General features: G+C 43.0%; 1 protein-coding gene across 1 annotated transcript; it reads left to right on the forward strand.

Annotated features, from left to right (window-relative positions):
* Nucleotides 1-518: 518 nt before the first annotated feature.
* Nucleotides 519-2,646, forward strand: LOC111988018 (phospholipase A1-Igamma3, chloroplastic). The gene is made up of 2 exons (XM_024019807.2): nt 519-1,187; nt 1,311-2,646. Exons 1-2 carry the CDS (start codon nt 838-840, stop codon nt 2,509-2,511), a joined length of 1,551 nt encoding a protein of 516 aa, XP_023875575.2. The 5' UTR covers nt 519-837; the 3' UTR covers nt 2,512-2,646.
* The last annotated feature ends 11,050 nt before the right edge of the window (nt 2,647-13,696 follow it).

A 13,696-nucleotide genomic window follows, 5' to 3' on the forward strand; every position in this document is an offset into this window, starting at 1 on the left:
AATGCAATTCTAAACATAGAATTGCACTATAACAAGTATTGTAAAAAAAAAAATATTTTATTTGGAAGAAAGTTGAAAATGAGAGAGAGAAGAGAGATGGGAGAGAAGATATAATTTTGAAATATATTATTTTATTATGTAGATATATTATTTTAGGAGAGAAATAGAAGTTTGGAATGTAGAAGTATTGTAAAATGGTATGCTATAATGATAAAGTGACTTTTTAGAATTGTAAAATTGAGTAGTATTGAAAATTTTCAATGCTAATGCTCTTAGATACTTCCAGAATACGGAAAAATAATACTCCCTCTTTTCACATTTATGATAAACCCTACTAAAAATTTAATAAATAAACTTTATCATAAATATAAAAAAAAAAAAACATTATTATCCATACTCCGAAATTACCTAAAAATTTAACTATATCAACAGCACGTACCCTGCTGGTTACCTCACTCATAGAGTACTTTAATTTCTCTCGCATTGATCTTTTCTCTCTCACACCATATTGGCCTATAACAATAGCCACTCTTCAGCAACCAATTACTTCCATTAGTTATTGCTCATCACTTTCTTGTCCAGATCTTACAAGTATTTTCCACCCAGATCTTACAAGTTTCTCAAAAAAAATTTTCCACCCATTCTCTCTCCCTTTCACCCCAAGTGACAGGACAGGACCCCATAAGCCACAACATCCTCATATCCAGCACTGTGTTTCTTCTTTATTCCTCACACATTTGACATCATTGCACATACAACCCACTTAATTCTCTCTCTCTCTCTCTTAAAAAAAAAAAAAAAAAGCCTTCCTAGGCCAAGAGGAGAGAAAAACCTTTCATGGATTCTTTGCTACTATCACTCAACATTAATCCCAAGTCATCAAACCCCCCACCTCTTTCTCAAGGCCTCCTACCAAGATACAACCTCAACAAATCCAAAAATCTCCTCCTTTTAAACAAACCCTTTTCACCGAAGCCAAGAACATCCATAAACTGCTCTTCAGTCTCAAGCTTAACCCCACAGTTGGATAAATCACCAGCTCAAACTCTATTTTTCGAGGAAGAAAAGGAGGAGGAGAAGGAGGAGGAGGAGCCTCTTTGTGAAATTTGGAAGGAAATTCAAGGCTGCAATGACTGGGAAGGACTTCTAGACCCCATGAATTCCCACCTCCGAAATGAAATAATCAGGTGCTCCAAATTCTTCTTAAAGCTTAGAACTCAAGACCATCTATTCTGATATTTATTGATTGTCCAAAAATTTTAAACTTTGAAGAAATTATAAATTTAATCACTCAACCATTATTCTAATAGGTATGGAGAATTTGCACAAGCTTGCTATGATTCCTTCGATTTTGACCCTCACTCCAAGTATTGTGGCACATGCAAATACCAAGGAGCCCATTTCTTTGAAAAGCTTGACATGGCTAACTGTGGATACGAAATCAGCCGCTACTTATACGCAACTTCAAACATCAACCTGCCCAATTTCTTTCAGAAAGCCAAGATGAGCAGCGTTTGGAGCACCCATGCAAACTGGATGGGCTATGTAGCAGTCACCACCGATGAAGAAGAGGTCAAAAGGCTAGGGCGTCGTGATATTGTTGTTGCATGGAGGGGCACAGTCACGTACCTTGAATGGATATCTGATCTCAAGGATATTCTCCACCCTGCTAACTTTGGTGATGACCCAACAATCAAGATTGAAACAGGGTTCTATGATTTGTACACAAAAAAAGAAGATGCTTGTAAGTATTGCTCATACTCAGCTCGTGAACAAGTTCTAGCTGAGATCAAGAGGCTTACTGATTACTATAGGGGTGAAGAAATTAGTATCACAATCACTGGGCATAGTCTTGGTGCTGCTTTGGCTACATTAAGTGCTTATGATATAGCTGAGATGAGACTAAATATTGTGCATGATGGTGAGTGTGTGACAAATAAAATTCCCATCACAGTGTACTCCTTTGCAGGTCCTAGAGTGGGTAACCTTAAATTTAAGGAACGGTGTGATGAGCTTGGAGTTAAGGTACTAAGAGTGATTAATGTGCAAGATAAAGTACCAAATGTGCCTGGTATTATAGCAAATGAGAAATTCCAATTTCAAAAGTATGTGGAGGATGCTATGTCATTTCCTTGGAGTTATGCTCATGTTGGAGTGGAACTTGCATTGGATCACACTCACAGTCCATTTCTAAAGCCCACTAATGATATGGGTTGTGCACACAATTTGGAGGCTCATTTACACTTGGTGGATGGGTACCATGGCAAGGAGAGGAGGTTTTGCTTGGTGAATAAGAGAGATATTGCACTTGTCAACAAGTGTTGTGATTTCTTGAAGAGTGAATACGGTGTGCCACCGTGTTGGAGGCAAGATAAGAACAAAGGGATGGTGAGGAATAGCGATGGAAGATGGGTTTTGCCAGAGAGACCTAGATTGGAGGCACACCCTCCTGATACGGCTCACCACCTTGAGCAAGTGCTCAAGACTGCTCGTTCTAATAATGATGGTTGAGTAATAATTAAGCACATTAATTGATCATTTTCTTTTTGTTCTATGGTTTCTTAAAGTTGTGGCATTGGACAAGCAAGATGTAACTCGCCATTCACCTCAATAAAAGTTCACTAGAAAAGACTTGTGTTTGGATTCTTTGAAATGATATTTAAATTAACCTTGCTTCTTTCTTTGTAAGCTTATTTTTAATCGAATGTTTGTCAATTAGACCCATACGTCAGTAAGTGGAAGTATATATATCTTCCTTCCGTTAAAATAATGATTAAATGACTAAATTTACCCTTTTTTTTTTTTTTTTAGTTTCAATTTTTAAAATAATCAATAATTTACTCTACATTCCTATAATTTCCAAATTTACTTTACTTTAGAGGGATATTTATTATCAGCATCTAAAACCATTATTGATTACTAACTAGAAAATTATGGGCTCTCTTATGAAACCCTCCAATTAATCAAAACAAATGAATTTGTTTCTACTTTCTTGTCCTAGCTAGGTAGATTCGTTTTAAACTTTTCAATGGCAGAAAAAGGTGGGGAGGCCATCAAATTGTTGGCGCCAGCGGAGGACCTTTATTATTTATCCTGTCTATCTTCATTGCCATATTAGTGCTAGAAAATAAGTTATCATGTCAATTTTATTTGGACCGATAATGATGGTTTTAGATTGATGGGATAAACCACAGAATGGTGCCCAGTCAAGTGTGAACATTCATGGGGTTTTACTCTTACCCATTTTTGTATACATTCATGAAGTTATTTGTAAATCAAAACAATTCAAAATAAATATACCTTGCAAGTTAGGAAAGTTACCTTTCACTTGAAGTTACTTTTACCCTTTTTTTTCTTTTTCTTTTTTTGGAATACCTTTCAAGTTAGTAAAGTTTGTATCTTTTTATTTTTTATTTTTTTTTTATATAATTATTTTAAAATTTGAACTAACATATTAGCTAGCGTTAATATGTTACAAGTTTGAGCAATATTATAGATGAAAATGGATGAAGCCCCTATTAAGTCCCTTCATTTTAGGTTAATTATATTAAAATACTATATCACTAATTCATTGAAGGAAGAAATTATAATATGATGAACCAGTCAAAGTTGATGGGACATACCTTTATTTGTATATAGAATTTAGAATACACTATTAGGGGGGGGGACCCAGAGCTACTTAATGGGCCCAGGACACCCTGCTAAGGACTATTATATTTTCGAGGAGCAATATGTAGTTGGGGCGGCCCATCTGAAGCGGGGAGCCCAGAAGCAAAGGGGAAGTACCGTCCGAGGAGGTCATCACTGGTCCGAAGACGTCTTACTCCTCGGCCACAAATAGCCTTGATCAAACAAACGTGTGGAATGTTCAAATAATCTTCCTAACAATTCCAATGATAATGATAAGCCCTGGGGTGGATCCAGAGACGATCAGAACTAAAAAATATCTAAAGGAAAAGCTGCTACCACCGCATTTAATGCACTGCAACAGCTTTTCTGGCCGCATTTATGTGGAGAAGACCCCTGAACAGTGTAACCTCAGCTACCGCCACTCACAAAGAATTAAAGCCGACACATGACGTGACATGCACTTGAGTAGATACGCAGATGAAAAACAGGTGGACGATGGAGATGATAGGAGAGGATGCTATATAAAGAAGAAGGGTCCCTGATAATAAGGGGGACGGAGAAGAGAGAGAAAAAGAGAGATAAAAGTTTTACTGTAGTTCTGAATGTTGTAATCACGGTTCACTTAATAAAACATCTCTTCGGACATTCATGCATGGAGTCGTTCAAGCATTAGTTCATGTTATCATCCCTACAAGTAACTTAGCCAGCCATTGTGTACTTCATAACCAGCCTAGCTCTCTCGCCCACTCTCTACAAATCTATTGTCCTGGGTTCGCTGGGCCTTCAACCTATATTTTTTGGGCTTGGGTTACCAAAACTGACCCTACAATTGGCGCCGTCTGTGAGAAGAGCTTGTGCAGGGTGGAGACAACAGTAAGTGATGGCTGGACACGGTCAACAAGAAGCGGAGTCTAGGGCATCCCAGCACGTTGACCCCTTTCTTAACCTGGAGCGGAGACAGGACCATGAGGGTAGCGTGCACACCGTGCCCCCTGGTCAGAGCCAATCACATGGGGGGAGTCACATGTCCCATGTAGAGAGGAACCGAGATTTACAGTGGGAGATTGAAAAGCTAAAAAGGGAGTTACGCCATGCAAAGAGGAAACGAGCTCCCTCGTACTCTGATGAGGACCCAAATGACGAGTCGGACGTCACTTATCAACATAAATCCAAGACACCAGCCAGCGAGTCCTATACCTATGAAGAAGAATCTCATAGCAAAGGGCAACGCAGAAGTCCACCACATGGAGATGTGGGAAATGACGCCATAAGCAGGGCTCTGAACCAGATTTCTAGGTCACCCTTCACGCGTAGGATTGAAGAGGCGAGACTTCCTCGGCGTTTTAATCAACCAACGTTCACCATCTACAATGGTAAAACAGACCCCGTGGAATATGTAAGTCATTTTAACCAGAGGATGGCTGTCTACTCTAGGGACGAAGAGCTGATGTGTAAGGTCTTCCATTCCAGTCTTAGGCCAGTTGCCATGAGGTGGTTCGATGGGCTGAGTCCAAATTCCATCAGCTCTTTCAAAGAGCTCACCCAAGCTTTTGGTTCACGATTTGTCACCTGCCGAAGAGTGGCCCGACCTTTGTCTTCTCTGCTGTCTTTGAGCATGCAGGAAGGAGAGACACTGAAGGTGTATTCAGACAGATATTGGGAGATGTTTAATGACATGGAGGGCAATTTCGATGCAATGGCCCTAAAAACGTTTAAGCTCGGCCTCCCTACCGATCATGGTTTAAGGACATCCTTGTCTGGTAAACCCGTCACTAGCATGCGTCAGCTAATGGACCGCATTGAGAAGTATAAGAGAGTTGAAGAAGATCAACAACAAGGAAAAGGCAAGGAGAAGGTTATCCCCCAAGAGAGGAGGGATTTCAGGTCGGATTAATACACCAACAACAAACTGAGTAGAGATTTTCCTGCGCAATCAGGAGCAGCCAATCCCCAGACTGTCAACACCGTATTCAGAGACCCAGTCCATCAAGTTTTAGAAAAAGTCAAGAACGAGCCGTTCTTCAAGTGGCCGAACAAGATGGCAGGGAATCCTGACAGACGTAATCGCAATCTCTACTGCCAATACCATCAGGATCATGGGCACATAACTGAGGACTGCAGGAACTTGTGGGTTCATTTGGAACAACTAGTCAGTGAGGGGAAACTGCGACATCTCCTACATCACACCAGTGGCCGAGGAGGTCCGATGAGCACGGACTCCCGAAGGGATGATCCTCTGAAACCCCCACTGGGAACTATCAACGTTATCTTCGCAGCCACAGGGAGAACAGGATCCTGGCCATCCAAGGTCATGTCGGTGGATCGGTTACATGCGAGGGAATCTAGCCAGGGTCCTAAGAGTTGCAAACTGGATGATCAACTAGTTTTAGGCTTCTCGGACGCAGACAAGGTGGGCACTGTCCAGCCTCATGATGATGCGTTGGTCGTCACCCTCAAAATTGGGGGGGTATGATGTGAAACGGGTGATGGTTGACCAAGGTAGCGCCGCAGAAATAATGTACCCTGACCTCTACAGGGGGCTGAACCTCAAACTTAGTGACTTAACACCATATAGTTCTTCGCTGATCAGTTTCGAAGGGAGGATTGTCACCCCGAAGGGCCAAATACGACTACCCGTGTAGACTGGGTCAGAGGTGGTGGAGGTGGATTTCATAGTTGTGGATGTCTTTTCACCCTATACTGCAATTGTAGCCAGACCTTGGCTTCATGCGCTGAGGGCGGTTTCTTCCATCTTGCATCAGAAAATCAAATACCCATCCGAAGGCCGGGTTTGCGAAGTCCGGAGGGATCAACTCGTAGCAAGACAGTGCTTAGTGGCTGCCATCCAACACGAGCCAGGAGCCGAGTCGTCAACCAGGGGCTTATAGCAACCAAAGCACCAGTCATCGTCCACTGAAGATCCGGACAAGGGCGCAGGGTGCGAAGATTTGACAAAAGTCATCATTGGGGACAATCCCGAAAAATTCTTTCAACTCGGATCCCAATTCCCATTGCAGGAAAAAGAGGGGTTAGTGCAACTTCTTAAGGAAAACCTCGACGTATTGGCTTGGAACGCTTATGAAGCCCCTGGGGTGGATCCGGAATTTATATGCCACAATTTGAAAGTAAACCCCATGATCACCCCTAAGAAGCAGCCTCCTCGGCGTCCATCCAAGGAACACGCTGAGGCAGCCAGAGAAGAAGTGGCAAAGCTCAAACAAGCCGGGGCTATTAAAGAGGTTTTCTACCCAGAGTGGTTGGCATATACTGTGGTGGTGAAGAAGAAGAGCGGGAAATGGCGAGTATGCGTGGACTTCACCGACTTAAACAAGGCATGCCCTAAAGATCCATTCCCCATGCCTAAAATCGATCGGCTAGTAGATGCCACCGTTGGACACCCCCGAATGAGCTTCTTGGATGCGTTCCAAGGCTATCATTAGATACCCTTAGCCCTGGAAGACCAGGAGAAGACTGCTTTCGTAACCCCCACGGGTAACTACCACTATAAGGTGATGCCGTTCGGTTTAAAAAATGTGGGTTCTACTTACCAAAGGATGATGACGAGGATGTTTGAACCACAGCTGGGAAGAAATATTGAGGTTTATATAGATGACATGGTGGTGAAGAGCAAAGTGGTGGCCGAGCACGTGAAGGACCTAGAAAGCACCTTTGAAGTTCTCAGGAAGTACAAGCTACGCTTGAATGCTACTAAGTGCTCGTTTGGTGTGGGGTCAGGTAAGTTTCTGGGATATATGGTGACTCACAGGGGAATTGAGGTCAACCCTGATCAGATAAAGGCCATCAATGAGTTGCAAGCTCCTTGAAATCCCAAGGAGGTTCAGAAATTGACAAGGATGACGGCAGCCCTAAATCGATTTATCTCTCGATCAGCGGATAGGTGTCGGCCCTTCTTTTCCCTGATTAACAAGTGGAAAGGGTTCGAGTGGACAGAAGAGTGTGCTGTGGCCTTCCAACAGTTGAAAGATTATCTAGCTCGACCACCAATCATGTCCAGCCCTGAGCCCGACGAGGTCTTGTTTGCGTATATCGCGGTAGCTACCCATGCTGTAAGCTTGGTTCTGATCCGAGCAGATGGCGGTGTGCAGAAACCCGTTTATTGTGTAAGCAAGTAGCTGCATGAAGCCGAGGTCCGTTATTTACTGTTGAAAAAGGCTATTTTAGTAGTGGTGCACGGTACACGAAAGCTTCCGCATTATTTCTAGGCCCATACAGTCGTCGTTCTTACCTAGCTTCCGCTGAGGGCTATCCTCCGAAGTGCAGACTAAACTGGAAGAATTGCAAAATGGGGGACAATCCTAGGGGCTTTTGATATCAAGTATATGCCACGCACCTCAGTCAAAGGCCAGGTGCTTGCTGATTTGGTAGCCGAGTTCACGGAACCCTGACTAGAAGAAGTAAAGCTGACATCAGACATGGATGAAAAGTCGATTGGCATGATTTCTCAACAAGAGCCCTCCTATTGGGAGGCGTACGTGGACGGTGCTGCAAACCAGAGAGGCTCCGGAGTGGGGCTAGTGCTGATATCCCCCGAAGGAATCGTTATTGAAAAGCATTAAGGCTGGGCTTCTCGGCAACCAATAATGAGGCAGAATATGAAGCCCTATTAATGGGGATGAGTATAGTCCAAAGGATGGGAGGAAAGGCAGTAAAGGTATTCTCGGACTCAAGGCTGATCGTGGGTTAAGTTCAGGGGGAGTTTAAGGCAAAGGACGAAAGAATGCAGGGATACTTGAGCAGAGCTACACGTCTGCAGTCAGGGTTCGAGTCTTTCAGCTTGCTGCATATTCCTAGGAGTGGTAACTCACACGCTGACTCTTTGGCCACTCTAGCCACCTCTTCGGCACAAGAATTGCCGAGAGTTATCCTCGTTGAGGACTTGCATAAGCCTACCGAAGCAGGAAAAGGAGTAATTGAAGTGCATCAGGTCAGGGCTGGACCCAGTTGGATGGACCCGTTAGTTAAGTTTCTGAAAGAAGATATCCTGCCTGAAGAGAAGGGAGAAGCCGATAAGATTCGGAGGAAAGCAGCCAGGTTCTGGTTGTCTGAGGATCAGAAACTATACAAACGTTCCTATTCAGGGCCGTACTTGTTGTGCGTGCACCCCGAAAAGGCCGAGCTATTATTAGAGGAACTACATGAAGGAATTTGTGGAAGCCACACTGGAGGAAGATCCTTGGCTCACCGAGCCATCACTCAAGGTTATTGGTGGCCAAACATGCAAAAGGAAGTCTTGGATTATGTCAAAAAATGTGATCAGTGTAAGCGATTTGCCCCACACATTCATCAGCCAGAGGGGACTTTCAACCCGCTATCCAGCCTATGGCCTTTCGCCCAATGGGGCTTGGATATCGTGGGACCATTCCCTAAGGCTACTAGAAATAAGAAATATCTGCTGATCGGCACTGATTATTTCACCAAGTGGGTCGAAGTAGAACCTCTTGCAAACATCCGAGATGTAGACGTGCAAAAGTTTGTGTGGAAGAGTATAGTTACTCGATTTGGAGTCCCATGTGCTCTCATCTCGGACAATGGCCTGCAGTTTGATAGCAAAGAATTTAGGAGCTATTGTAGCGAGCTGGGAATCATAAATAGATACTCCACCCCAGCTTATCCCTAGGGTAATGGCCAGGCTGAAGCTGTCAACAAGGTCATTGTGAACGGCTTGAAAAAGAGATTAGATGACGGAGGGTAAATGGGTAGAAGAATTGCCACATGTGCTTTGGGCTTACAGAACCACTCTACGCAGGTCTACTAGAAAGACCCCCTTCTCAATGACCTACGGGGCTGAAGCTGTCATACCTTTGGAAACTGGATTCTCGACACTGAGAACTAGCTCGTTTAGTCCGACGGGTAACGATGAGCTGGCATTGGATCAGAACTAAAAAATATCTAAAGGAAAAGCTGCTACCACCGCATTTAATGCACTGCAACAGCTTTTCTGGCCGCATTTATGTGGAGAAGACTCCTGAACAGTGTAACCTCAGCTACCGCCACTCACAAAGAATTAAAGCCGACACATGACTGACATGCACTTGAGTAGATACGCAGATGAAGAACAGGTGGACAATGGAGATGATAGGAGAGGATGCTATATAAAGAAGAAGGGTCCCTGATAATAAGGGGACGGAGAAGAGAGAGAAAAAGAGAGAGAAAAGCTTTACTGTAGCTCTGAATGTTGTAATCACGGTTCACTTAATAAAACATCTCTTCGGACATTCATGCATGGAGTCGTTCAAGCATTAGTTCATGTTATCATCCCTACAAGTAACCTAGCCAGCCATTGTGTACTTCATAACCAGTCTAGTTCTCTCGCCCACTCTTTACAAATCTATTGTCCTGGGTTCGCTGGGCTTTCAACCCATATTTTGTTGGCTTGGGCTACCAAAACTGACCCTACAACTATAAATTCAAATCCTAGGGAGAGAGGTTTAAGCACCAACAAATAATAATATTCAGCAAAAAAAAAAAAAAAAAAAAAAACTACGAATAATATAAAGGGTAAATTATAAATTACAATTCCTAAAGTTTTAGGGTGTTTGGATTTTACACCTTGAAGTTTTAGAACTTGGATTTTACCCCTTGAAGTTTGAAATTAATGTTTAAATTTTACACCTTGACATTTCAAAATTTTAATTTTACTTCCTAAATTTTAGAGGTATTTGGATTTTACTTGCCAAAATTTTGGATGTTTAGATTTTACACCTTGAAGTTTCAGAATTTGAGGAGTAAAATTCAAACACTCTCAAACTTTAGGAGGTAAAATCTAAAATTTGAAATATTAAGGTATAAAATCCAAACACCCCAAATTTCAAAAGCTAAAATCCAGCTTTTGAAATTTTAGGGTGTAAAATCTAAACATCTCCAAACTTTAGGAGTGTATTTTGCAATTTACCCTAATATAAATATTATACATAAAAAAGTGGCGTGACCTTTCATGGGGTGTGGCCCTATCATAGTTTCTTGCTCTACAAAATTCATGGAAATAACTATTTTTAAGGATTTTTTTAAAAAGAGAACTACCTTTTAATGATAAGTCTTCATCTATAGAAATTAATAAAATGTAATTAAGTAAGTTTATTCCAAAAATATTCAGTTTTCAAAATTTCCAACACACTTAAAAGTTCACATCATTACTCATTTCCAAATGATGTAAAATTAGCATATAGAGATCAAAGGTTTTTTTTTTTTTTTTTGGTTATAAGAGATTTTTTTTTGTACTAGTTAATCAAGGTTTTATCTTGCATTGTAAGTAGAAGCATTTTCCTGTCTCAATAGACCTTTGGAGGCATAATATTTATTTCATATGAAAATAGGTTTCGTGAGAAAATTTTATGAGGGAAGAAGTTTTGATTCGCTTTATGTTGTGACTTCAAATAAAAATGTGTTTTTCTAAAGTCTAAGGGTGAGGTGGGTAACGGAGAGCAAACAGAATGAAGACCAGGTGGACAAAGTGTTAAGTTTTAAACCATAGGTAGGCAAAGTGCAAATTGGCCAAATCACAGATGAGTTTACTGTAAGTAGAAGCATTTTCCTGTCTCAATGGACCTTTGGAGGCATAATATTTATTTCATATGAAAATAGGTCTCATGAGAAATTTTCTGACGGGGAGAAGTTTTGAATTGCTTTATGTTGCGATTTCAAATAAAAATGTGTTTTTCTAAAGTCTAAGGGTGAGGTGGGTAACGGAGAGCAAACAGAATGAAGAACAGGTGGATAAAGTGTTAAGTTTTAAACCATAGGTAGACAAAGTGCAAATTAGCCAAATCACAGATGAGTTTACTATAATTATCCATTTTTTTTAGAAGAAAGTTTTTTGTACTAATTAATCAAGTAAATTTTCTCCAAAAAAAAAAAAAAAAATTACATAACCTCCCAGAATAAGGCAAACATAGTTGGGAAAATTAAAATCAGATGACCTTAGGTCTATACAATGCACATCCATTCATCTCATATTCACCAATATTGATTATATAGCTATACAATCGTACAGTCTATTATTAATAGTACTAGTGTATAACTTGTGCATATGTATAGTATAATTAAAAAAAAATTTACAATTACACACATATATCATATATGGATTCAAATTATACTCTCTCTTTATTTTTTTTTATTTTAATTTCTTTTGGATATACACATGAGCTTACTGTTCTTTTTATTATTATTTTTTTTGTTTATTGGGTTTTTGATGATTTATTTATATTAGACTTTTCATCTTTTGCAACTCATTAACTCACCTAGAACAAAAAATTAAAAAAAAAAAACTTAAATAGGACATGTACGGGCCCCCGCACCTTTTCTTATATCAGGCTTTGGACCCTGGCCTGGGTGTATAGCCTATAAGGCCGGTCTCCCTCTATTTGGCATCCCACCCCCGGGCCACGCGTGCTGCAGGCCCAATCCTTGCCTTTTCATCATTTCTCGGCAACGACCTTCCGAACAGCTGTAAATATACGACTCTCGGGATGCCCGCCCTTTACCTGCCCGGCAGTATCTCGGAGAAGCACCGCTGCTAAGAACTATCGTGAGGGTGGGAACCAAGTTCCAACGCCACCCTCACTGCATCCCACTCCCACCTAACCACCCATTTACGATCGTTAATACTGGACTGCCAGTTGCACTTACTGGCAAGTAATTATGACGTCTCCACTAAACTATGGACTATAAATACAGGAAATATTAAGAAGAGGGGGTTGGAAAAATGGGCGGTAAAAAGAGTGTATGCAGAGAGTAAGCAGAGAGAGAAGGTGACTCAGACCCACGAGGAAAGAACAGAGAGGACGTTAAGTCTTAGCGAGAAGAACGACCCAGAGTAGGAAATCCAAGCCCACCATACAAATAAGTTGTGAGCCCAAGTGAGGCCCAGCCCAACGGGTTTCGGTATTGGGCGCGCATAATTGGCGCCATCTGTGGGAAATCCTACTAAGCAGTGGTTCCGCTGAGACTTGTTTACAGGAAGATGTCTGGAGGTAACGCAGAGAGCGGCTCGGCAGGGTCTTCCCGGGGATCCACCTGGCGGGAACGGAGACAGAAGAGACGTGAGGATCCGGCTTATGAGCAACTAGAAGAGCGATCCGGTCTTGGAGAAGGGTCCTATTAAACGGGGAGAACGGCATCCCATGCTTCCCGGCACAGGCAGCCCGACGCCAGGGATGAGGAGCTCGAGCGGCTGCGGAGGTTAGTACAAGAACTGGAGTTGGAAGCGAGGAATGAGCGCCGCCGGGTGGGTCAAGACGACCGAGGGGGAAGGCCTGATGCCGAGGAAGAGAGACGCGAGATGGGGTCGAATCAATCAGGATCCCACCGCCGCAAGGAGCGTTCACACTCGAGGGAGTCCCGTCGCCGACGAGACCGCTCCTATTCAGTGGAATCTCGGCGAAGACGACATCGCTCTCGGTCACGGGAGTACGAGAATCGGGGCTCAGACTCTCCAGAGGGGCGGCCGAGGAATGCGGCAATGGACGCGATGAGCCGTGCGCTGCGCAGGGCTGCTCGATCCCCATTCTCAGCAGATATTGAGCGAGCGCCGATGCCGGACAGATTTGCGCGCCCGCGTTTTCCCCTGCCTCATCTTCATAGACAGCAATGCATCCACCGGTTGCTGTTCTCGGCTGCACGTCACGAAACGGGAACCAAACTCCTGTATAAGCTCGGAGAAACTATGGATGGAGCCCTTACGCAAACCGTTGAACCACCTCAAAGCTGTGGGACCTAGGCTGGAGGGAAAACTTTACACATCAGAGCGTCATTCCGGGTATGGAGAGACATCATCTGGATGTAGTGGCTGACGTGCTCCACGGGATCCGTTTTCCCGCCGTATGAATTGAACGGCGGGCGCGCAAATCTGTCCGGCATCGGCGCTCGCTCAATATCTGCTGAGAATGGGGATCGAGCAGCCCTGCGCAGCGCACGGCTCATCGCGTCCATTGCCGCATTCCTCGGCCGCCCCTCTGGAGAGTCTGAGCCCCGATTCCCGTACTCCCGTGACCGAGAGCGATGTCGTCTTCGGCGAGATTCCGCCGAATAGGAGCGGTCTCGTCGGCGA

The sequence above is a fragment of the Quercus suber genome, unplaced genomic scaffold, assembly GCF_002906115.3.
Source record: "Quercus suber isolate HL8 unplaced genomic scaffold, Cork oak 2.0 scaffold_521, whole genome shotgun sequence".
Taxonomy (NCBI): domain Eukaryota; kingdom Viridiplantae; phylum Streptophyta; class Magnoliopsida; order Fagales; family Fagaceae; genus Quercus; species Quercus suber.